This window comes from Tachysurus vachellii, chromosome 9 (genome assembly GCF_030014155.1).
Source record: "Tachysurus vachellii isolate PV-2020 chromosome 9, HZAU_Pvac_v1, whole genome shotgun sequence".
Taxonomy (NCBI): Eukaryota; Metazoa; Chordata; class Actinopteri; order Siluriformes; family Bagridae; genus Tachysurus; species Tachysurus vachellii.
In genome coordinates, this window is record NC_083468.1 from 6,371,255 (window position 1) to 6,396,764 (window position 25,510).

Sequence of the window (25,510 nt, forward strand, 5' to 3'; positions counted from 1 at the left end):
TCACCTCTAAAGGTATATATTGGCTTAATAACAATAAACAGATTTATAAAAGGGCAGAATACACCAATGTCCAAGGTAATCAAAGTGGAACTATATTGTGACCTAAAACACCCTAAATCAATATAAAGTCTTTAATCTCCTACCACATCTCCTATCTAAGCCTGACATCTGCTTAGATCGACATGTTTTCTGGGGAAAAACGATTTCATCTTTAAGATGTCAGCTACAGCTGTTTGTGGTCTGTCAATGTCCCTTAATGTAGGTTTCTGGATCGTAGTGTGTCATAGACTGTCAAATAAAAACTCTGTTTGAGACAGCTTAGTGTGATTTAAAGTGACTGTAATGATTCAGTCATAGTTAGCATAGTCATGCTACCGTCCGGTGCTTGTTAGCTCGATTAGCCTCAGGCCACAGTCTTGTTCAATTTACTACATTTGAGGTTAGGTGATAACTATGGAAGCTGAGTACAGAAATTTTCTTTTCTGCAGTTATCCTGGCTCCAGGCTGTTGCTTGAAAGATGAAAAGTGAAACTTAATTAAAGTAGTTTTAATATTTTGCATTAATCATAGCTGAGCTCCTAAGCAATTAATCTGAATGCCAGATGTCTGTTCTTACCTTTACAGAAGTTAATATTGCCCTTTAACATAGCATGACGAATCTTCATGTAGTGACTGGAAGATTAATTATGTGTTTGACAAATGTAAGTGCAGTGAACATTATACAGTATCTCACAGAAGTGAATACACCCCTCACATTTTTGTAAATATTTTATTATATCTTTTCATGTGACAACACTGAAGTGTACAGCTTGTATAACAGCGTAAATTTGCTGTCCCCTCAAAATAACTCAGCACACAGCCATTAATGTCTAAACCGCTGGCCACAAAAGTGAGTACACCCCTAAGTGAAAATGTCCAAATTGGGCCCAATTAGCCATTTTCTCTCCCCGATATCATGTGACTCGTTAGTGTTGGGTCTCAGGTGTGAATGGGGAGCGGGTGTGTTGAATTTGGTGTTATCGCTCTCACTCCTGGTCACTGGATGTGCAACATGGCACCTCATGGCAAAGAACTCTCTGAGGATCTGAAAAAAAATTTGTTGCTCTACATAACGATAGCGTAGGCTAGAAGATTGCCAAGACCCTGAAACTGAGCTGCAGCATGGTGGCTTTGGTTTAACAGGACAGGTTCCACTCAGAACAGGCGTTTCCATGGTCAACCAAAGAAGTTGAGTGCCCATGGTCAGTGTCATGTCCAGAGATTGTGTTTGGGAAATAGACGTTAATGCTGCCAGCATTGCTAGCAGAGGTTGAAGGTGGGGGGTTAGCCTGTCAGTGCTCAGACCATACGCCACACACTGAATCAAATTGGTCTGCATGTCGTCATCCCAGAAGGAAGCCTCTTCTAAAGATAATAAACAAGAAAGCCCAGAAACAGTTTGCTGAAGATAAGCAGAATAAGGACATGGATTACTGGAGCCATGCCCTGTTGTCTGATGAAACCAAGATAAACCTGCATGGTGGTGGTGTTATGGTCTGGGGCTGCATGAGCACTGCTGGCACTGGGGAGCTACAGTTCATTGAGGGAACCATGAATGCCAATATGTACTGTGACATGTACTGTGACTGAAGCAAAGAATGATCCCCTCCCTTCGGAGACTGAGCCACAGGGCAGTATTCCAACATAACGACCCCAAATACACCTCCAAGATGACCACTGCCTGGCTAAAGAAGCTGAGGGTAAAGTTGATGGACTGGCCAAGCATGTCTCCAGACCTAAACCCTATTGAGCATTTGAGGGGCATCCTCACCTCCAACATCCACCAGATCAGTGATGTCTTTATGGAGGAGTGGAAGAGGACTCCAGTGGCAACCTGTGATGCTCTGGTGAACTCCATGCCCGAGAGGATTAAATCAGTGCTGTAAAATAATGGTGGCCACACAAAATATTGACACTTTGAGCCCAATTTGGACATTTTCACTTAGGGGTGTACTCACTTCTGTGGCCAGCGGATTAGATATTAATGGCTTTGTGTTGAGTTATTTTGAGGTGACAGCAAATTTACACTGTTATACAAGCTGTACACTCACTACTTTACATTGTAGCACAGTGTTCTTCAGTGTTGTCACATGAAAAGATATTATAAAATATTTATAAAAATTTGAGGGGTGTACTCACTTCTGTGAGATACTGTATTTATGTGATGTACTGAATGTCAAGTACCACAAAACGGCAAATCAGAAATCAGAAAGATAGTTTTTCTCCTAACGATAGCCGACTGTGCTGTATCTTTGCAGGATTGGAGTTTCTGCAGTGTTCACTGATTCAGACGTTCTAGGGGGAAATAAATAGATTCCTCCAAACCACCTCCTTCCATCTGTGTCCTCCTTGTCCCCCTCTCATCCTCCTGTCCCTCCACCCACTCCGTTTTCCCCCTTTATCATAGCCGTTGCTGGGCCGCAGTGACATGGCACTGCGCCTGTTCCTGCCAGCGAGAGTAATTCGGCGCTGTTCCACCGGGGGCGGCTCCAGGAATAGAGCCAGATTTGTAGTGCAGCGTGTGGGGGTGTATTCATCAGCATTGAAGGGAGGGGAAAGGAAGAGGGGGGGACTGTGGAAGTCATGCATCCAGAGGGACCAGAAGCTAAGGAGGAGGGAGAAAAGTTGTGTAAAGGATCTGCCAAATGCAAATATAGCTTGGGCTGGCATGTTGATGTTGATGAACACAATACTAGTCAAGTCGTCAGCACGGTGTATTTAAAGATGCAATGCTTAATGTATTTACAAGAATGGTAATAGCATGATATTTTGACGGAGGATGCTGGAGACGCAACTACGCTCCATAAACTTGCATCACACTCGGAGCTATTTACCAGTCAGCGCAGTTACTCAAACCCGTTTTCTATAAATGACCTCTTTCATTAGAGGGTGTATGGGAGTCAGTGCTTACGAACAAGAACAACAATATGGGTAAAATGTCAGCTTTTTGGGTGTGAAGGCATCACTTACTGACTAATGCATCACTCCAATTCAATCTGACTGCTTGCACCCACACTGAATGTTCAGCTGCATTTGTGAACAGTTTACGTCAACTCTGTAACTACACTGCAATTAGACTACATATAACAAAAAGTATTCAGAGTTCCCCAGTACGTACATGAGCAGGAATGGAATGTAGTACAATAATCATTTAAAAGATCAAGAAATACACATACCTTATGCCTCTCTGATCAATGCTAGCACATCTTTCTGGATTGCTCACACCTGCCCCTAGATGTTAATCTTATTACTGTTTTATTATTCTGCATATAGGAAAAGAAAGGCACTTTTTTTTTGAGAAATGTGTATGACAGGTTACTATGACCAATGTATCACACAAACTACCTATACCATTAATGCAACCCCATGTTTAACTATCTAACTGTTTAACTAAGTCAGTATACTACTTTACTGCATGATATGCCTGTTTTATCAAGAAATAATTGTTTGCCAAATTAAATCAATTAAAGCTCTCTATCCATCCATCCACTATCTACACCGCTTATCCTGCTGGTTCATGGGGAACCTGCAGACTATCCCAGGAGACTCGGGGCAGAAGGAAGGGTACACCCTGGACAGAATTCGCATCTATCGCAGGGCACAATCGCACACACACACTCACATACCCATGTACACACTACAGACAAGTTAGAGATGCTAATCAGCCAACAACTCATGTCTACAACTCAACTCATGTGAGGAAACTAGAGTATACAGACGAGAAACCCCAAGGCAAAGGGAGAACATGCAAACTCCATAGACCTGGCAGAACAAGAGTCCCAGCTCTTGAAATCTCTGGTCTTAAATACTAAAATAAAATAATAGAAAAAAAGTTGTAGTAGTGCCTTCTAGAATGCTTGGCACACAATGTAAACATGAACACTAATTAATATATTTAAAGAATAAAAGGATATTGTGGAGTTTTAATTAAACTTGTATAATGTAATATCTTGCTATGAATATTTTTATGCCTTTTTATGTCACCAAATATCTTCCTTTAATGTAAATTTAAGCTCCGTTAAAGTTTTAGGATTTTGTGTGGATTTACGTATTAATTTAATTTCCAATACTTTTTTTTTTTATTATGAAAGGGCAGTTTAATAATATTAGAAAGGTGACAAATGCAAGAATCATCAAACTGTGCAGTTCTAAACCTGTGATCTTTGGACTCTTTATTCTCTCCTCTCACCATGTGGGAGTACGGTGCTTATGGGTTTCCAATTCCTGGCAAGTATCCAGGTTTCTCTTTTTACAGAAGTATTTTTAACTGCTTCTGTATTTTTTTTTTAGATCCATTAGCTGATTTGTGAAGGTCAACAACCATCTTTTTTCTTTTATGTTGGAAGATCTTTGGTTTTTCTATGGGATGATGGAGATTTTAAATGTGTTTGTTCGTACACCTTTGCTTTACCCAGATCAGGGTCATGGTGCATCTGGACCAATGCTTCCCTGGGTGTGAGACAGCAGAATTCATCATGCACAACACAGACAGCAACCTGATCTCAGGATGGAACAAAGGACGCTAAAACTGTGATGCAGCAATGTTACCTGCTGCACCACCATGCCATCCACATCAAATTTATACTCAAGGTAACACGTCATTGTTAAAGGCAACAACAGTAGACTGTGGACTGGGAGCAAGCAAAAACTGCTAGATTTTTCAATATACTGTATTGCTTAGGAGTCTATAATTTTGCCACATATTTTATTCAGAAAAAGAATACGGTTCAGCTCTTCAGCATGGCCTTTAACTACATAGTCGTAATAAAAAAAAAATTATTTATTTAAGTTGGTCTTGATGCCAAAAATGCCATATGCTGTATGGCCAAATGCCATAAATGTAATGTAAATAGAGTGGAGCTAGTTTGAATTTGAATTAGCGTGCGTAATTCATGATGGGTGCCAATAATTCTGGATGCCACACTGGATATGTGGCAGAGTCAGTAAATTATATCCTGTGCTATATCCTACAAAGAATCAGACTGGCATCACAGGTGTGTTGCTCATAATAGTGTGTGAGAAGCACACTGGCATCCGATCATCTAGTCATGATTCTGTGTGCCATAAGGACAGAATGCTAATATTTAGTTGCTGTAATAAGAAGTGTAAGAATGACGTCAGGAGATTGGATTCGGGTCTAAAATTAAGGTTTAATATTTGTGCAATTCGTTTTTATTACACAGTTCTAATAAAGGCCTGCAGTTATTCTAAAAAAAAATATTGTAATTATAACTGAATTAGTGCAGACTTGTGATAATTATATTCACTCATACTTTTATTCATTTACACTGCTTTGTACTGCTCCGGTTGGTTTGTGGTGGATACAAAGCCTATCCCAGGAACACTGAACATGAAGCAGGAATACATACTGGATGGGATGCCAGTCCATCGTACGCCACCATGCAGATACATATACACACTTAGAAACATCTTAGCCTTGTCAATTTGCATGCTTACGTGTTTTTCTGAGGTGGAAGGAAACCTGAGAACCCAGACAAAACCCACATGTGGAGACATGGGAAACCTCACACAGACAGTAACCCAAGCTCAGAATTGAACCAGGGATCCCGCCGCTCCAACATACCACCCTTGATAATTATAGTGCGGACAAAAATTTTATTTGCATACATAGTAGCACAATGTAATTACTGCGAATTAAGTTCTTGCTAGCATAAACCTGTTCTTTGAATTTCCCAAGTCTGAAATATGAGTCACTGTTTGAAGTGCTCAAACCAAAAAACATAATTAAAGATCACCCAATACTTTAGCGTTTCTCAGGATGTGCCCCGACTTGGCTCTTTGTACTCTATAATACACAGACCCAAATGTTATAACGTGCAGATTTGTGGCCTATTCACACCTCACAAGATGAATCCACTCCAGAAGTCCGATCCAACATGGCACTTCAGTGCAGGTCTACAGATCTTTTAAAAAAATCAAACAATATGTACTGAAAATAATAAGACTTTTTTTTTATGTTCGGTGTCCACACCCCAGACAAAAGCTTTCAAATGTGCTTACGAGGTTCCACTGTAATTTGAGCAATGCTGGAAATATCAACCTCAAACCGTTTCCAGTTTAGTAATGTCTTACTAAGGACACAGATTTGCTGATCATTGTGAAGCTGTAGCCATCTTGGACAACCAGAAAGATTATTTCCTTAAGTTTTTATCAAAATTTCAAGTTGGAATTATGCAAATGATAACAAATGATTTTCCTTTCATTTTTAAACACATATTACTCCTGCTGTTTTACATATCATTTGGCTTCTGATTTTCCTCACAGGGTCACTCTGGCAATAGGATGAGTGAGTCCAAATCCAATTCCTGCTCCTCCTGGGGGATCTCCAGATATTCCAACTGCAGGATATAATCTCTCCAGCGTGTACTTGGTTCTGCCACAGGGTCTATATTTAGTTGTCCTTGAAAAATACCCACTGCAGTACACAATCGTACACACACTCACACGCTCGTTCACACAACGATAGACAAATTGGAGACACATATCAGCCTTCGACATATGCCTTTAGACTTGGTGAGGAAACCGGAGTACCTGGAGGAAACTCCCAAAGCACAGGGAGAGCATGTATACTCCGTGCACAAAGGACCGGGAATCAATTCTCCAACCCTGGAAGAGCAAGTTAAGGTGAAAGCTGTCCCAGAGACACCACTTATGTTTTTGTTAATTGTTGATCTACTTCATTTAAGGTAATGAGAGAAGATTATATGCATTTGATTGTAGAAATTATTCTTTTATCCTACCAAAGAGTATTGATCCTATTCTGCTTCTCATTTAAATAAATCACATAATAATTACGTATATACGACAAAGTAAAGTACTGAGACTAGGCAGTATGCTGAAGATGTTATGGATGTGCTACGGTAGATTAAACTTTATATGAACCCCTGTACTGCTAAGCCTTTTCTGGGTAGTTGAATTGGTAGCACTGATGTTACCTGTGATGCTGCCATGTGCAGAACAGAAAACAAGACCAGGTATTTTCTGCTTTCTAAATGGGTGGGAGAGAAGCAAAGGGCACTGATTGACAGCAGGAACCACAGGGTGATAGTGATGAAGAGAGATGCAGGAAAGACAATTAGTCTTTCGAAAGATATCCACCTTTCTGTCTTTCCCTTACACCTGTTCCCTCTCCCTTTCTCTCTCTTTCTCTTTCTTTCTCTTTTCTCACATCCTCCTCCAGGAAAATTGGGCAAGCATTGCATAAGCACTGGAGGAGTGGTGGGGTGACGGACGTGGAGAACTGAAGAGAAGGTGGGGGTGAGGGAGAGTGGAAATTGATGGAAATGCAAAGAAGAGGCTGGGAAAGCATGCCCTTTCTCCCCCTCATTCTCCCTCTCCGGTGCTGTCTGGCATGCGTCCTGCTGAAAGTAGGCTATGTTTGACGCGCTTGAGGGTAAGGCTGAGTCATAATACGCCACTGAATACTAAACCCACTGATTGCATTGGACTAAGGCTTTAGCCTGCATCATTGCAATATCTTGCATGATACAATATCAGTCCATCATCCTCATCATCTTCTCCATAAGACGTAGCGCCAGTGACAGCAGGATTAGCAAAGACAATTGGAGTTGGTTCTGAAAAAATAAACCAAATATGATGTTTCTTTTGTAATAATGCCAAATATGATTGGTATCCCAAAATGATTTATTTGATTTCCTTTCCTAAGAATTTGGAATTCAGTGCTCTCTGTGACAATACAGGCCAATATCAAAGTCCTGCACAGTTTCCTGTTTCTCTGTTACTTCCTCAAACACTTGGACGGTGACGCTGGAAGGAAAAAAGAGTGTAATGGAGAAGTATACAAGCACACATCATTGCATATGAACTCATCTGAGCAATATAAACATTAACATGATTTAGATCACACTTTGGTATGTTTTTTTTCCACAATCAAACAAAGCTGTTTTTTTATGCTATTTTTTTTCTTACTGAATTTGTGTGCGGTGGGTCATATTAATATGAAGATGATGTCTTACTGTTACTTGCTGTAGATTCTCTGGCAAATTTACCATCAGATTTTAAATCAGCTGGTAGAGGGGGGGTGTAAGCACCTAAATTTGCTGCTATGTGGCGCTAGAAATATGTAAAAATACAGCAAGCCACTACGCAATGTCTTACAACTTGTATGAAAATAAAAGCATACTGGAAGCTGTGCACTGTCAATCCTACATGCTTTTTTAGCACTAGCGCTGTTCACGGCTTGCTTATGTTGCCAGGGAGAAGCGCTGGTGCTCTAATGAGGTTACAGTATGTATTCAAAGTTTATTACCTCAGGCACTTTCTCTCCTGTCCTGGGCCTCTTTCACCTTCATTCTCTTTAATTCACTCACAATTGTCAATTTCTTACTTATCTATTCTTTTGACCTTTTGTTAAAGCAAAACTATCATAACGCTGTCTTTTAACAACAATGATACTATTGGTACTTTTGGTACTATTGAGATTGTTTGAGATTGAGATTGTTTTTCTTTAATTGTTCAGTTTAAATGGAAATAAAAGGTGGCAGGTACATCGCAACAAACATGAATGTCTAGTTAAAATTAATCAAAGCAAGCTTTTTTACAAAATGGAAATTAAAAAGATAAAACAATGGTTAGAAGAAAGAAGGAAAGAAAGAAAGAAAGAAAACCAGCCCAACTGTGCTTGTTTATATATTACTTAGTTAAACCGTCTAAAACATCCATTATACATTGAGTTAGCTTGCTATGCTTAACAGGCTAATTTTTTTTGCTAGCGTATTAACTTAATGATTAAAAAGATTTCATGTTTTATTAAACACATGCCAATGACGATATCTATGTCTTAGAAAATTGGAAAGGAAACCTTTGTTGAGAAGTAAAGTTCTGTGACTAAGGTCAGCATTACATTGGCACACAGTGGCGGTTAGCAGTTAGCATGTTTGCTGTGCACCATTAGGGTTGGAGGTTTGTTGTGCACCATCAGGATCACTGGGAAATGTTCCCTGTGACCCTGTATAGCAGTTGGCCACCATACAAGTCATTACATTATACAATAATCTCTATACCTTTGTCTATGAATATATGTAAGCACTAATTGCTAAATTGTGCTATATTTAACTGAAACACTTCTCTCTCTATGAGCTGGCGAAAATGTGTGTAAATATTTTATTTTTGTACGGTTCTGAGACTGTTAGCTATCTAGTTATGATATCTTCACCAACTTTCTCTGAATATTTGATCAGTTAAACTACACGGGATTCATATAAGAGATTTTGGACTAAAATGGTAATAGCTAGGTTTATTTAAAGACACAAAACAGAAATTGTATAGAATTAGAAAAATAAACAGAAATTTTATTGTAATATAGTGGTCAGTCATCCTTTCTGCAGTTTTGGGGATTGTGTGCTATTGGATGCCTATAAACTGGAATAACTGGAATAAGCTATTTCTTACATTTTAAAATTATGAGCCTGAGCCACTGAATTACAAAAGTAATTGAAAATACATTCTTGGAAAATACACTTTTTCCCCCACCATTGGTCATGACAGAGCATTGAGCTTTTATGTTATTCTGAGAAGGCCAGTGACTGACGTACACAAACTCTCCAGTTTTCAACGACTTCCTTAGACTTACCAGCCGGTGGGGTATGTGTCTGGCCACAAACATGCACGGTAGGATACTTCGGCTGTCTGCTATGTGACCGTCCTTCAGCCAAATAGCTCTGGTTTCCACGCATTCCAGACCAAGCGCAGACGCACACGGTGAGCCAGTCAGTGAGACAGCATGAGAGGCAAAGCAATGACCTCATACTGCTGGACATGCCAGATGTTTCCAGACGCTACCAAGTGTTTCCCTGCTTATGAGTAACCCGAGAGACAAGAAGATTATCGAGGAGGAGAACACACAGACGATGTGACACACTGACTTAGTTTTTATTTTTTAGTACAGGGAAAAGGCAGAAATCCCTACAGCTACATGTTCAGAAATTTGAGCAGAACTGATTAATATTAATATTTACACTGCAAAGCTGTTGAAATATTGATTCTGAATGGGTCCCTCAACTAATACTGCTGACTATTGACTATTATTATTTATACTGTATAGTAAAAATTTTTCATAATCTAAATTGGGTGTTTTTAACCAAAGAAAAATGTAAAATGATAAAACTTTCTGTAAGATGTTTATGTAACATTTATGTAAGGATTCTCCGTTTTAAAGACTTGGTAATTGTAAATTATCTGCCATAGAAAAGACTTCAAAAGGAAGTGGATGTTGTGCGTTCCAGTTTCCAGGTAACATCTATCAAACTATTTGTGGCAGCATCACACTGCTCCATCCTCTATTATTTTCCTATATGAGCACCCAGTTTAATCCAATTTATTTTTTATATAATATAATATAATATGGGGTGCACGGTGGCTTAGTGGTTAGCACGTTCGCCTCACACCGCCAGGGTTGGGGGTTCGATTCCCGCCTCCACCTTGTGTGTGTGGAGTTTCTATGTTCTCCCCGTGCCTCCTGGGTTTCCTCCGGGTACTCCGGTTTCCTCCCCCGGTCCAAAGACATGCATGGTAGGTTGATTGGCATCTCTGGAAAATTGTCCGTAGTGTGTGAGTGAATGAGAGTGTGTGTGTGTGCCCTGCGATGGGTTGGCACTCCATCCAGGGTGTATCCTGCCTTGATGCCCGAAGACGCCTGAGGCTCCCCGTGACCCGAGGTAGTTCGGATAAGCGGTAGAAAATGAGTGAGAGTGAGAATATAATATAATATAATATAATATAATATAATATAATATAATATAATATAATATAATATAATATTTTTTAGTATTTATTTCTCCATGTGTGAGATGTGTAATACGATGGCAGTAATCAGATTACAGGATATTTTTCTGGATTGCGTGATGGTGTTGTTGACGTCACTGAATCATAGACTTTTGATTTCGAATTTACTAGGTGTGACAGTAAAACGGCATACAAGCAGTTTGTTATGACTAACAACAGTTGTGTGTGGTTTCTTGCAGTAGTTCCAATCACTAAGGTGGAAACGCTAAAATTTGAATTCTCGTACCTAAGGATAATTTCATTAAACATAGGAAAGAAAAAAGCACTTTATGTTTGCTAATAAAAGGCTGTCAATTTTGTGAAGGTCTTCTGCTTTCTTTCTGTTTTTGTCCTTTTATTAAATCAGTCCAGGAATATTCTACAAAAATCAGTAAAAGAAAATTACACTAAAGTAATCTAACAGATTAAATTACTGGTTAATGATGACATGATGTTCTCCTTTAAGAAAGCTGGGTTTATATGTAAACTTATTGTATTATTTTGTGTTTATTTGCTAAAAAAGGGTGTCTCTGGCGTGCCAGCGGAGTGCAGCAGGACTGTAAAAACAAAGCCAGAATAAACAGGAGGCAGGACGGCATACAGCCAGTTTTGCTTCAGTATCAGCACGTTTGTGCAGCTTTGTGTGTCTGTGCAAACACTATCTTGAAAGTTAAAAACTGTGAGCTAGTTTCCGTCCCAGGTGTCATGACACAAAGCTTAAAACAAACAAACAAACTAACAAACAAAAAAAGAACAGACGTCGATGTCTGACATCTGAGTTCCTTTAAGACGTGTTTCGTTTCTGTGCTGATAGGAAGTTAGAAGCTGTGGTTATGTAATGGCGTCTGTGCAAACGTCCAAGAGGGGTGTAACCAGAGCTGGGCTGTAAGTGGGATGGGCCTGGCTGTTGCCTGGTTACAAATATTTTGGGCAGGGAAATGGGCAAACACGTCCTGCCTCCCGTGGAAATGGGCTGCTCTCGTGACTGCTGCAGGGGGCTCGAGTCTCACCGACACCACAAAACAAAACAGGAAAACTGAGAGCATGTGGTAAACAAAACCTGCTGTTTGGGTTTCAACGTGTTCCTTCTTCCAAAGTTACAGACTCGCTGTTGCAGTCCTTTGCTTTGCTCCATATTAAAAAAGACTGCTGAAAGTAGAAACATTTAAATATAGATCCATCTAAATCCAGAAGACATTAGTGATACCAATAGCTTTGATCTTATCCTATTTCCTTTTTAGCCGTAAGTGCAGTCAGAACTCATATTCTGAAAAGAAGCTGAACTTGGTTTACAGTTGATTGCAAACATCTGAGTAAACTTACTTCAAAATGAATCCAATATGACATTATGATTAACAAATGTCTCTATAATAGTTTACTTTATTTTAAAAGTGAAACAAGCTAAATTCAATTTCTGAATCTGACATGAATTAGCTTTTGTTCAACTCAGGTCGCTGATCTTTGTCTTGGCACTTCTTCCATTTCTGAAGGGTAATTTTCACTGTAGGTTATTGTATCATTAATCTTCAGTAACCGGTTTATCTTGGTCAGGATCATGGTGGATCCGGGGCCTATCCTAGGAACAATGGGTGCAACCCAGGAACACATCCTGGGTGGGACAGCAGGCTCTGTCAAGGCACCATACTGTACACACACACCTCCACTTACACATTCACACCTAGAAGAATTTTATTAGACAATCTACCTAGAGAACAACCTGGAGCAAATGGATATCCTTTTAATCCATTTTATAAAAGGTCTTTTTTCTAACTTTCAATCCTTGGGAAATCCTATTGAATTATGACTGCACACGGCACTTTTAACACCTTAAAAATACTAAAACTTTTGCTTGCTAATAAATATAATTTCTGATTTAAGGCAGTTTATTTCTCACGGTGTATGAGATAATCTCAAGAAAATCTTGCCTGATTATTTTAACATACATACTGAATATACAGTTTATATGATCAGAGATCCTCTCAAGTTAGACCTGTGATCTGGGATTGTTTAGAAACAAAAAAAAGTGATTGTAAGATAATAAAAATTATTTATCCTGTTCACAAAAAAATGTTTCATTTACATTTCCCCACCACAACTGTATTAGTAATTGTCCACTGAGTTTTGCATACTCTAATGCCTTCCTCCTGTTAATGGCTTTCAGAGGTGTGTTGTGGCAATAATCACACTGAGATATCCATTTACACCAGAAATGTCATCAGCTGTCTTTGGTTGCAATGGTGCTAAGGCGCAAAAGACATTACATTACAACTAAAAGCTTGTTTACAATATGTGATTTTTGCCTGTGACAACAAAATCGTACAGTCTAAACCCAGCTAAGGTTTCAAATGGAAACATTGTGATAAAGGAATGATCTTTCTGTTTCTACAGATGAAGTGGAAAGTAGAGGGGTATATACATATATATATATATATATATATATATATATATATATATATATATATATATATATATATATATATATACACACATACACACAGTTTCTGGCCAAAAGTTTGTGGACACCTGACCATCACATCTATTGTCTATTTTATGAGCATCCTTTTCCCGATTTAGTCCCCCGTTGCTGTTCCTCTGTTCTGAAAAGGCTTTCCAACTAGATTTAAGAGCAAGAACATTTGTGGCACTGATGTTAAGTGATGAGATCTGGGGTGCAGCCTGCATTCTAGATCATTCCAGACTTATGTGCAGGACCGTTGAGTTCTTCCACACCAATCTTGACGAGTCATTCTGGACCAGGTTTAGGGCCCATTAGTTCCAGAAAGGGCAAATTGTAATGCTTCAGAATACAAAGACATTCTGTATAGTTGTGTGCTTTTAGAGAGCAGTCTGGGGTGTGATGGTCAGGTGTCCACAAATGTTTGACCATATAGTGTGTGTATGAGTATACTTGGAGTTAACTAAGTTTACTGGTGTGTAGTCTATGCATAGCAATTCTGCGTTTCTTATTTATTGATAGAAATGGACAAACACAGTCAGAATAACCATGACTTCTAGCAAACCCAATACCCGGCCTTAAACCCAAATAATTTGGCTATAAAACACAGTAGTCAACATTTGAAGTGGATCAAAACACTCATCAAAGTTGTCATAAGACAAGAACAAGTATTGTTCAAAATTCATGTATAACGTAAGTCTACAATTAGTCAATGTAGTCATCAATGAAATTTCATGCCTTGTCACTTTTGATAGTCTCCAGACATGATTATTTTTACCAAGGTATGAAGTGGCTTGTGAAGACAAGAATGATGATTGACAAAAACTGTTGGTTGTTCGGTACTTCTGTGATTCACCTGAAGTCACAATGGACTGGAAATGCCTCTTAAACATTATTACCTGCAGTGCAATACTGTACTGTACTGTAGTCAATCTGTGTGGCACATCAGAGTATGGAGCAGGACCCAAAACAGGAAAGAAAGCTCTTTCCAGTTCAACAAAACAAGATGTTTTTGCACATGTTACAGCAGATCAAAAATCTGAGTTCATATTGTAAAACAAACATGAATTGTATGGTTTAACTTAACAAATGCGACAAACAAGAAACAACAAATGTTATGCACTGACACAAGAAGTCAGTAGTCAGTGTTACCACCTATGACATGACATGACATCACAGCCTCACATTGCCTCTGCATGCTTGAGATGAGTTTTTGAATATTCTGTTGAGGGACGGCTTGCCATTTCTGCAGCAACACTGTTCGCAACTCCACACAGGTTCCTGGAGGGACCTGGAATGCTTGCACTCTTGACTGTAGCTGCTCCCAACTAGGTTAAATGGGGTTCAAGTCGGGTGACCAGGCTGGCCATTTGTCCGTAACACTGTTTATAACTCCCATATTTAATAAAAGGCAACGTTTCGGCCCTACTGGAGAATACCTGAAGAAGACCCAGTAGGGTCGAAACGTTGCCTTTTATTAAATATGGGAGTTATAAACAGTGTTACGGACATTACATTTTTTTTCACGTTGTCATCAATAAGCACAAAATCTGGCCACATTGCACCAGCATACGGTCTCAACTTGTCTCAGGATTTCATCCCTATACATTGGCCTGTTAGGCTGCCATTTTCGACAATGACAAGCTCCGTCCTGCCACCCATGAAGATGCCTCCCCAAACCATGGCTGATGATCCGCCAAAACTGTCATGCTGTACGACATTTTGTGGCAAATTTCTCTCCCCAAGGGTGACGCCAGACCCTCCTAAGCCTGTCTAGGAAATTCACACAGAACCAGGACTCATCTGTGAAGAACACTGTACCCCAATCACTCACTGTCCACCTGCGGCCTTCTGTTGCCCTCTACAGATGTGCCAGTTTGTGTGCTCTGGAAAGAGGCACCCTCACGGTTGGTCTTCTGGCTTGGTCTTTCATGAAGTCATCTCCTCACAGTCTGAGTGGACACTTGCAACGCTGTTGCCTCCTGAAAGTCATTTTGCAGGCTGACTGCAGGCATGAAACAATTTCTGCAGACATGCAAGGTCAAGTATCGGTGTTGTGACCCGTTCTGCCTCCACCATGCCATCTACTCTCACTATCAGACCTTCTGAACCTGTACCAGGCTCTAAAAATAACACTTTGAGATGTTCCTACTGCCTCTACAACTTCACACTAAGTCATGTCTCCTTTTCAACGCTTTCTGAAGCTTAAATGATGACCAGTTTCCAATTACAGATATCTGTGACAGGTCAATGAACAAACAGTCATGTCTGAACACCATCAAAAGCCAAGATAAGTCTTACTAATAAATGTTATGCATGTCTATCACAGCTAGCAAAGCACTTCGATAAAGAGTTTTGTTTTTGGTGCTAATGCAGCACCGTTCTTAGCTTGTTTTGCGATAATTTAACCGAGTTAATGCTCTTTAGCAGAAAGCAAACCGGTTTAGTAAGCAGTCATTAGCCTCTGAACGCTTTCCAAGTAGTACAAGGGTTATGGCTAAGCTTATGCTAAGCTAGCTAAAACACACAAATCAACAAATACAAAATGCAAGACATTGTTTTTAATTCTCTTTTTTTTTGCATTTTTTCTGTAAGCATTGTTAAAAAAAAAATACATCCATAAAAAAATTTTGTTTTGTAAGCAAAAATATCTAGTCATATATCGAGTGTCCGTGTCAGCAAATCCGTAAATGGCGGAATACTAAACGTTCCCTTGTTCCCTTTACAAGCGCGCTAGGTAGGGTGTGAGAGTAACGCCTTCTGCTCCCTATGTAGTGCACTACGTGAACCAGGGCGAGTCGTTTAAACGCCGCTCATACTAAGCTCGTTGTGCGGCCCAGAGGTTGCCATGGGAAACGGTTGCTGCGCAACAAAAACAAAAAAGATCAAATCGTCATGACGTCGTTGCGTCAGACGTGCCGGAACGGCGTTTCCATGACGACGCAACGCCTGTACATACACATCTGCAGATTTCGGTTGTAAGAACATATGGGACTGATATTGTTAAGATGCTTTGTATTTAATCAAGGAATAAGGAATGTCTCATTGTTTTATAACGAAACACATGCAAATACTAGTCTAGTGAAAAGTAACAACAACAAACAAATAATTAAAGACAGACAGACAGACAGACAGACAGACAGATAGATAGATAGATAGATAGATAGATAGATAGATAGATAGATAGATAGATAGATAGATTGACAGACAGACAGAAATACAGAAAAATAAATAGATAGATAGATAGATAGACAGATAGACAGATAGATAGATAGATAGATAGATAGATAGATAGATAGATAGATAGATAGATAGAAAGACAGACAGACAGACAGGTAGACAGATAAATAAATAGAAAGTCAGACAGGTAGACAGACAGGTAGACAGACAGCCAGATAGATAGATAGATAGATAGATAGATAGATAGATAGATAGATAGATAGATAGATAGATAGATAGATAGAAAGACAGACAATTGTAAAGCGGACAGTGGGATAGGGCTTTATTCTTATTTATTTATTTATTTATTTAACCTATTATTAGCCTGTGCATTTGCATTGCCAAGACATAGATTTTTCCTTGAAATTAACAGCATAAAAATCTGATTATCAGCTGAGAAATCCGAGTCGCTTCCTCCTTCCTCTGTTTTCATCCCACATAGGAAGCTATGATGCGCTTTTTTCTGACGTAGCCACATGTCGGCAGTTCTTAGCCACTGGTGAGAGTTGTGGCTGAATTTGCCAAGATATTCCTGGTGAAAGTCATGTACGTGGTCTTAGTCATGCTGGTTAAAGTAGCCCAGCTTGTCTCCTACCTGCCCGGTGGACAGAACAGTACGTTCTCCGTGCGTGACGTCAGACTGCTGACTAATTGTCGTCTTCTCTGGGCCCTATACTCAGTGTTGACATTTTCCTTCTGCCTCGTGTTTCTGCTCACAAACGCTCTCCTGCAATTTCCTACTGCTTTCTTTCCTCCTTTCTTCTTCCCATTTCCGATTTCAGGCGCCCCACGTTGTCGTGCACAGGGAGTAAGTGATAAATGAAACTTGCTCTTCATTCTGAAGTGTCTCACTGTTGCACATGTTCTTCCCGTACAAACAAACAAAAGGACCTTTGTGAGTTTCCGGCAAGTTCGGCTTTGTTCGTTCAGACTGGGGCGGAATTCAGTAGTCTGATGTCCTCGGTTATGATGGTGATTACCAGAACATGTGGTTTAAGCTCTCCTCCCCCTCCTCCTCCTCCTCCTCCTCCTCATCATCATCATCATCATCATCATCATCATTATTATTATTATTATTGCTGCTGATTGCTGCTGCTGCTGATTATTGCTGTTGATGATGATGATGATTCCCATCATCATCATCTTCATCTTCTTCATCATTATTATTATTATTATTGCTACTGCTGCTGCTGCTGATGATGATGGTGATGATTCCCATCATCATCCTCATTATTATTATTATTATTATTATTATTATTATTATTATTATTATTATTATTGCTGCTGCTGCAGCTGTTGATGATGGTGATGATTCCCATCATCATCATCCTTATTATTATTATTATTATTATTATTATTATTATTATCATTATTATTATTATTGCTGCGGCTCTGTTTGATATATAACAATAATAATAATAATAATAATAATAATAATAATAATAATAATAATAATAATAATAATAATAATGATGATGATGATAATGATGATGATGATGATGATGATGATGATGATGGGAATGCTGATGATGGGACATTACAATGCAACATTGTTTCCATTATAATGAACAGAAACCTTTATTTTTAATGCTTCTATTTGTTGTTTATGTTGTTGCATTAAAAACCTTTCCAGGACAGTTATAGAGTCACGGCTGACTCTAATATTAGTCCAGCGGGAATTCCGTGAAGCCCATGAGAAAGTTTACAATGGAGAGTTGTGTTCACCTAAAGCACGTTTCCATCCACAACCTCTTCTTTCACATGACAAACCGCCATCTCTGCCGGCTGCACACACGTCTGTCAAGCTTTCAATCATCTCTTTCTTTTCTTCTCTGTATTTTGCACAATGATCCTATGTAAGATCTGACCCCATATGATCTCATGTATACATTATATAAGCTCGAAAAAAGCGTCTTGTGTGTCCAAACTCGTTTGTTTTGTTTCTTAAAGCCTTCTGTACCAACATTAAGCAAAAAAAAAAAACATATATGCTAAAACCTTTTTTTATTTTTTTTTTGACGCAGTTGTCCCAGAGATAAATCTAATATCGTCCTTCCCCTTGTCGTTTCTGTATAGTCTCTATTTTTAAAAACATGCAATCAAAAATATCTCCCGTGGAAGCTATAGTAAACGCTGCTATTCTCGACAGCGCGCTAGAGCGTTTTTGTTTTTTTTCTGTGGGTGAGGGAATCCCTAAACGTCATCGCCTAGGATACCAAAAAACAAAAACACCGTGCCATGAACCATATATGGGCATCTACGTCAGCGGAACTCCAGTGAGGGGCGGAGACAGAGAGATGTACTTACAACGGCTCAGATGGCTTCATTCAGAAGAGCAGGGACGCCGGCACGCGCGCAACACGCTGTTTACTGACCAAACTGGGGAGGCATATATATTTTTTCTTTTATATGGATTTATAAATGCAAACTTCGAATAAAAGGAACCTTTAATTTTTTTTTAGGAGTTTTTTCCCCCATCCAGACAGAGTGGACGTCTCCGCTTTGGAGTTGTAAACTTGTTTCCCTCCAAACGCAGCACCGGATTGACATCTTAATGCAACTTTTTTGGAAAGACACGAAAGGCATCTTGACCGAGTCTAAGAGTAAATCTCACTACGGTAGGTGATCACATGGCTGAACTGCTTTTATATCTAAGGCTAAGTTGAGTTGACGTTGTTTGACGCACACGTTTTAATAGAGATCTCTGAAGGTATGCATGCGTTCGAGTCGAATAAAGTGACTCGTGAATGCGCTGGAATGATAAATTAGACGTCAAAATCTTTCGCTGGGCGCCAGGTGACGGTCCGTTTTGTCCGGGCGCGAGCGCGTTCTCGGTTCCACTCGGCTGTGCCGGGGAGATGTTCCAGGGGTTCCCCGGTGACCCGGACAGCGGCTCCCGTGGAAGTTCCTCTCCGTCGGTCGAATCTCAGTACCTGTCTTCGGTGGACTCCTTTGGGAGCCCCTCCACCACCACTGCACCACAAGTAAGTCCTTAGAGTTTGCTTACTGCATGCATGCACACACACACACACACACACACACACACACACACACACACACACACACATATATATATATGTATATAGTTATATATTCATTAATATTCGGGAATAAACCGTGCATTTAATCACAAACACGTAGTTTGAGTGCATGTGTGTGTGCATGCGTGTGTGCGCGCGCGCGCGCGCGTGTGTGTGTGTGTGGCGTTACGCGGCACCGTTGTTACAGCGGTGGAATCTCTCCGACGCGCACGCGCTCGGCTCCTCCCTCCCTCCCTCCCTCCCTTCTCGCTCCGCTCTCCGGATCCCTCCTCGTCGCGCTGGCCTCCCTGTGACGTCAATGCGTTCTATTTTGGAGTGTTACGTCGCGTTACTAAGGGGAGCACTGGGGGAGTGACGGCGGGGGCGGAGCGAGGAAGAGGCGCGGGGGGAGGAGGGGGTTTAAAAAAAAAAGGGAGGAATGAAAGGCGCTGATTGGCTGACGCTAGTGGAGTCTCTCGTCTGACGCTGCGTGTGAATGTTAACGGAGCTCCAGTACGAGATTTACCGACTGCCTCCGCTTCTATCTGGGAAAGTTAAAGGGTGTTCTTTTATTACCCAAGGATAATAATAATAATAATAATAATAATAATAATAATAATAATAATAATAATATTTTAAATATGAAACCTAAAGGTAATTCACCATGCAAAATGAATAGCAAATGTTTTTTGAATAAAGTAATGTAAATAACTGGAAGTATTTAAGCTATATGCAATGCCAGTGTTCTCAGGCTCCAACTAAATCACAAAATGTATCAAAAGAAAGTAATTCTTTAAATCCATAATGCTATTTATAGGATATAGAGAACAACACTAGGTGTAGAAGTGTTTGCCTATATCACCTTCACAGCTACATCACACATTTTGTATTTTTTCACTCATAGCCTAAATATAGAGTCATAATAACAATGCAAGCCTAACATTGTATTAGCATTATTATATTATAGGCCATAGGCTGTAGCTTGTACATACCTTTAATAGTAAACAGTATGTAAATCCTTATAACCTTATATGTCTTAATGCTGACTCTAATTAGTTTTGCTTATATTACCTTTGGCTAAAAAATAGGTAATGTACCTTAAATATATGCTAAAACCTTTTTCTTATATTGTCCTTGTTATTCCTTGTAATTTCTCTATATTCACTAAGCAATTTCTTAAATCCATAATGCTGTTCAGAGTATATGGAGTGTATATATGTGTGTGTGTAGAATTGTTTACATACAGCATGTTTACACCTGCATCAGTTTTATCATTTATCATTCAGACCTATTTTCTGGTCTAGTTCCCTTTATTATAGGCTCTAGCTTTGCCTATATAGGGTTTATATAGAAGTAGGAAGTTTGTATATAAAAATTATAGTTTGTTTGTCTATACTGATATGATGCAGTAGAATTGCTGGCTTCAGGATGATTTCTGGAAATATTAAGCAGCAGCAGTATAAACCAGAATATTTTGCTATTGCTGTGTGACCTTTCGAGCCACTTAACCTATATCCTGTGTTGTTTATGCTCCATAGGAGTGTGTATCTGCCGCTGGAGGTGTAGGGGTGGGTGGTGGCACAGCTGGCAGCGCTCCAGGGGTGGACATGCCTGGCTCCTTCATTCCTACAGTGACTGCCATCACCACAAGTCAGGACCTGCAGTGGATGGTGCAACCAACCCTCATCTCCTCTGTGGCACCAGGGCAGAGTGGTACAGGTACGACCACCATGACCCAGTCTGTGGCCCTGGACCCATATGACATGCCAGGGCCAAGCTTCTCCTCTGGCTCTGGCTTTACCTCTCCCAGCTCGGACACCCCAGGTCCCATGCGCCAGTCACGAAGCCGCAGGCGCACACGTGACGAATCAGTAAGTGAGGCTCATGTTGAAATGAATGGTTTGGATTCATGAAGGCTGAGAATTTGTCTCTTTTTTTGTGTGAATGTGTGTTTTGCAATATAGCATGCTGTGCATACACAAGTGCAAGTGCTGAAAATGCTTTCATCTCTTTTTTCAGCTGACTCCAGAGGAGGAAGAGAAAAGGCGCGTCAGGAGAGAGAGAAACAAACTGGCTGCAGCTAAGTGTCGCAATCGACGGCGTGAGCTTACAGACAGGCTACAGTCGGTGAGCATCTTATAGCACAAATCACGTGACATAGTCATAACTCATCATACAGTTGAAATCTCACTAGTTATGGTTTCTAAGAACCGCTGTTGTCCTTTCAACACACTTGGTATTGTTTGGTTTTGTAGTATACAATTGTTTCAAAGTAATGATTTATAATCTCATAATCTGGTGCCACCTAATTAAGTCTGGTTCTTCTCAAGGTGTCCTCATTTGTTTCCTTGCAACTGTCATATCAGGTTCATTAAGGATCTAAATGTACATTTACATGTTAAAGCCACATATATAAATAATATTTAATTTAATAATATAAGAAAATAGTTTATACTGTATATGTGCTGTATGTTTATTTGATTTTCCACTTACAAAAAATATTGTTGAAAAATATTTTTTGTCTTTGGTATCAGAAAATAATTTTTTTAAGCTTGATTGATTTGCCTGCTTTTTAGTGTCATCTCTCTCACTCATCTCCATTTTTCCCTAGGAAACTGACATTTTGGAGGAGGAGAAGGCAGAGCTGGAAGCTGAGATCTCAGAGCTGCAGAAGGAGAAGGAGCGCCTGGAGTTTGTCCTCATCACCCATCAGCCAAGCTGCAAGATCCCTTACCAGGAGGAGCAGCAGCAGACGCCTGCGCCTCCTCCACCACCATCCTCCTCTGTGGCGGTGGTGGGTTTGACTGTGAAGGAGGACTCATTCTACCTGCCTCCACCTTACTCGTCCCACCACCACCACCATCACCAGCAGCACCACCAGCAGCAGCAGCAGCCGGCTCAGCAGCAGCAGCAGCAGCAGCAGCAGCAGCAGCATCAGCATCAGCAGCAGCAGCAGCAGCAGCAAGGGATGATGCAGGAGGTAGCCTTTTCTAGTTCTTTCTATGGGCTGAGCCAGCCAGCGCCGGGTGGCCTGTGCCTTGTTGCTGACGGCGGCGGTAACCCTGACGTTGGTAGCCACAACCCCTCATACACATCTTCATTTGTGTTCACCTACCCAGAGGGAGCCTGTGGTGCCAGCGCTAACCAGCGAACCAGCAGCAGCGAGCAGTCCTCTGACTCCATGAACTCGCCCTCACTTCTCGCACTCTGAATGCTCTGGCCCCTTGCTTACTGTCATTGCCCTTTCTCGCACACACACACACACACACACACACACACACGCACACACATGCACACAATCATTTAGTTTATTAAGTGCAGCACGGTAGATGTGCTCAACTTCTTTAACATTTTTAGAGATATTACATATTCATGATATATTACAAATTCATTCATAGAGTTATATTTATTGCAAAAAGTTCTCGCAGTCTCATTGCTCCAGCTAAATGGTTTTTGCACTGGTGCTTTAGTTGCTTAACTCGAGCCTAAATCACTATCAGATAAAGTATTATTGTGTAATACATTCAAACCCTCCCACACTCATACATTATAATGATAAAGCACTTAGGTATATTTCATCCTCCTCCTGCTTGGTTTCATCCTCTCTCTCTCTCTCTCTCTCTCTCTCTCTCTCTCTCTCTCTCTCTCTCTCTCTCTCTCTCTCTCTCTCTCTCTCTCTCTCTCTCTCTCTCTCTCTCTGGTTGCTCATGCTTACTGCTGTTGTTCTAGCTCTCTTTTTTGCTCCATGCCGATCCTCTGCACAGTGTATTTGTCGAAAATGGGACACCTTCTTTGGCTTCAATATTTACTTTTTTATAGGCCAAACTGTAATCCACCCACTTCTGCACTCTTCATTCTCCATCTAATCCTTCCCTTCCTTCTTTGTCATTGTGCCGGAACCTTTAAATATTAAGGAACGTTTTTTTTTCTACAATGGATCAATCGATCAATCAATCAATCAATCAATCAATCACTATCTATCTCTTTTTCTTGTCTCCTGCATCGTCCATCTGCCCATCTGTTTCTCCTCTCTTCTGTCTCTATGTGCCTCTGGTACTCTGTGAAGCCTTCAGCCCCTGAGAGCCCATTGGACCCTGAAAACCCATGGAACCTTGAATGATGGCCGGCCACCCCAGCACCACAGACAACCCCTTTTTCCATTCCAGCATGGATCGACTGCCACACTTCACAGAGGAATCGCAAGATAAAAAAAACAATAACAGCTAAACATACACAGGTCAAAACAAGGAGCGAATGACATTTCAGAGCAGGCATTGTGTTCAGTTTTCCTTCTTTGACCCAGAGGAGATGTGGGATTTATAAAACTAAATGTACCTGATTACCGCAGAAAAGGACTCTAAAGGCTGGTGCCGATGATGGAGGAGCATTTAGAGTTAGAAATCTTTTCATGTTCTGGACATCTCTGAGAAGAGGAAAGCAAAAAAGTCACATGAAAAACAAGCGTGTTTCTTCTGTTCTGCCAAATACCATCTCTTCCCCATTATTTTTCAGACCTTTATTTTTGTACAATCCTATGCCAACTCCCTTTATTGAAGTGGCTTTTCATCTGTTTCCGCAATAGTATTAGCTGCAACCTGGAAAAAAAAGTGGCTTAATGAACCTTAAATGCAAAAACTGTTCTTATTGTGAGTGGCACAGGTTTTTCAGTCAGTACTTGTTACAGTTTGTCAACAAAAAGTAGAAAACCTTTTAAACATTTTAATCAAAATCATTAGAACTGACCCACACGACAGATCAGCAGGCAGCTGCAGGCTTTTATTGTGAAAGAGCATCACTGAAGCTGCTTCTCCAGATTATTTCTTTCTTTAAGGAGGATGACGTGGCGAGAAAGCACAACCTTGATTGAGGAAGAAAAACAGTTGTTTATGTCTGTTTATGAATCTGAAAACTATTTTCCTGTGAATTTGTTAAATATCATATATATATATATATATATATATATATATATATATATATATATATATATATATATATATATATATATATAGTTTTATAAGGATTTCCTTTTTTTGTTCTGCTTTTTCTCTCGCTATTGACTGTGTCATTACTGCCAAATGGAGGAACCTTGTGGAGCTGTGAACTGCTCCTTTTACTCTTTTACTGTTGTCTTATTGTAATAAGTATTGTTATTTCATTGTTATCTTACATTTGGCAACTAAAAAGACATGTTGTGCACTATGAACCTTTTTTATGTCTTATAAAGTAACCTAAAATGCTCTATACTATGTATGCATATATATATATATATATATATATATATATATATATATATATATATATATATATATATATATATATATATAAAATATATCAACAATGATTGTAATGTATGAATGTGCAGAAATGTAAAATGGTTATTTTTGTTAATGAAGAAAAAATAGAGGGCGATCTTGGTGTGGCTGGTTTTGGTTTAAACATAGATATTTTTTTAAAAGAACAAAAAAGTATATTATGATATACAATAATAGCCCGCCTTTCCTTCAATATGAGAAGCATTGTCACTGCCTTTGCTTTATTGCTGTGTATTTATATGTTCTATATATAAAAACACATGGTCTATATGATGAGTATTCTGTGGTGCATATAACAGTCTATATGTATCACGGGTTTATAGAGGTAATGCTGTGCTTTTTTTTTTTCGTTCTTTGTCAGTGTGAGGTTGGTCCCACAGTCCTCACTCAGCAACACAATCCCTGTGGACAAAACACACTGGATGCTAAAAAAACAGAAATAAATAAAAAAATAATAAAATAAAATCAAGTGAAGATAAGAATTGTCTCCATGTAAAGTCTCCATGTACTCCTGCAAAAATTCCTATTGGAATGTGGTGGTCAAGCAATATGAAGAAATATTCGAGTAATGTTTCTGGGTTGATTTCAACACTCCAGTGTGTACTGTCCTATGTGAAGCTGCAAACACATGCGCACATGCATAAGCTTTATTGTTTTTTATT

The 25,510-nt window shown here is 39.7% G+C and overlaps 1 protein-coding gene across 3 annotated transcripts; it reads left to right on the top strand.

The window, feature by feature from the left end:
- The first annotated feature begins 18,860 nt into the window (after positions 1–18,860).
- fosb (FBJ murine osteosarcoma viral oncogene homolog B) lies at positions 18,861–24,477 on the top strand. Of its 3 annotated transcripts, XM_060877476.1 has the most exons (6): positions 18,861–19,134; positions 19,313–19,500; positions 21,075–21,407; positions 21,556–21,663; positions 22,148–22,516; positions 22,656–24,477. In XM_060877476.1, exons 1-6 carry the CDS (start codon positions 19,071–19,073, stop codon positions 22,719–22,721), a joined length of 1,128 nt encoding a protein of 375 aa, XP_060733459.1. In that variant the 5' UTR covers positions 18,861–19,070; the 3' UTR covers positions 22,722–24,477. The 3 variants fall into 3 exon arrangements, with proteins under 3 accessions (XP_060733459.1, XP_060733460.1, XP_060733457.1); XM_060877477.1 differs by having other exon boundaries at positions 19,286–19,500; positions 22,148–24,477; XM_060877474.1 differs by having other exon boundaries at positions 22,148–24,477.
- The last annotated feature ends 1,033 nt before the right edge of the window (positions 24,478–25,510 follow it).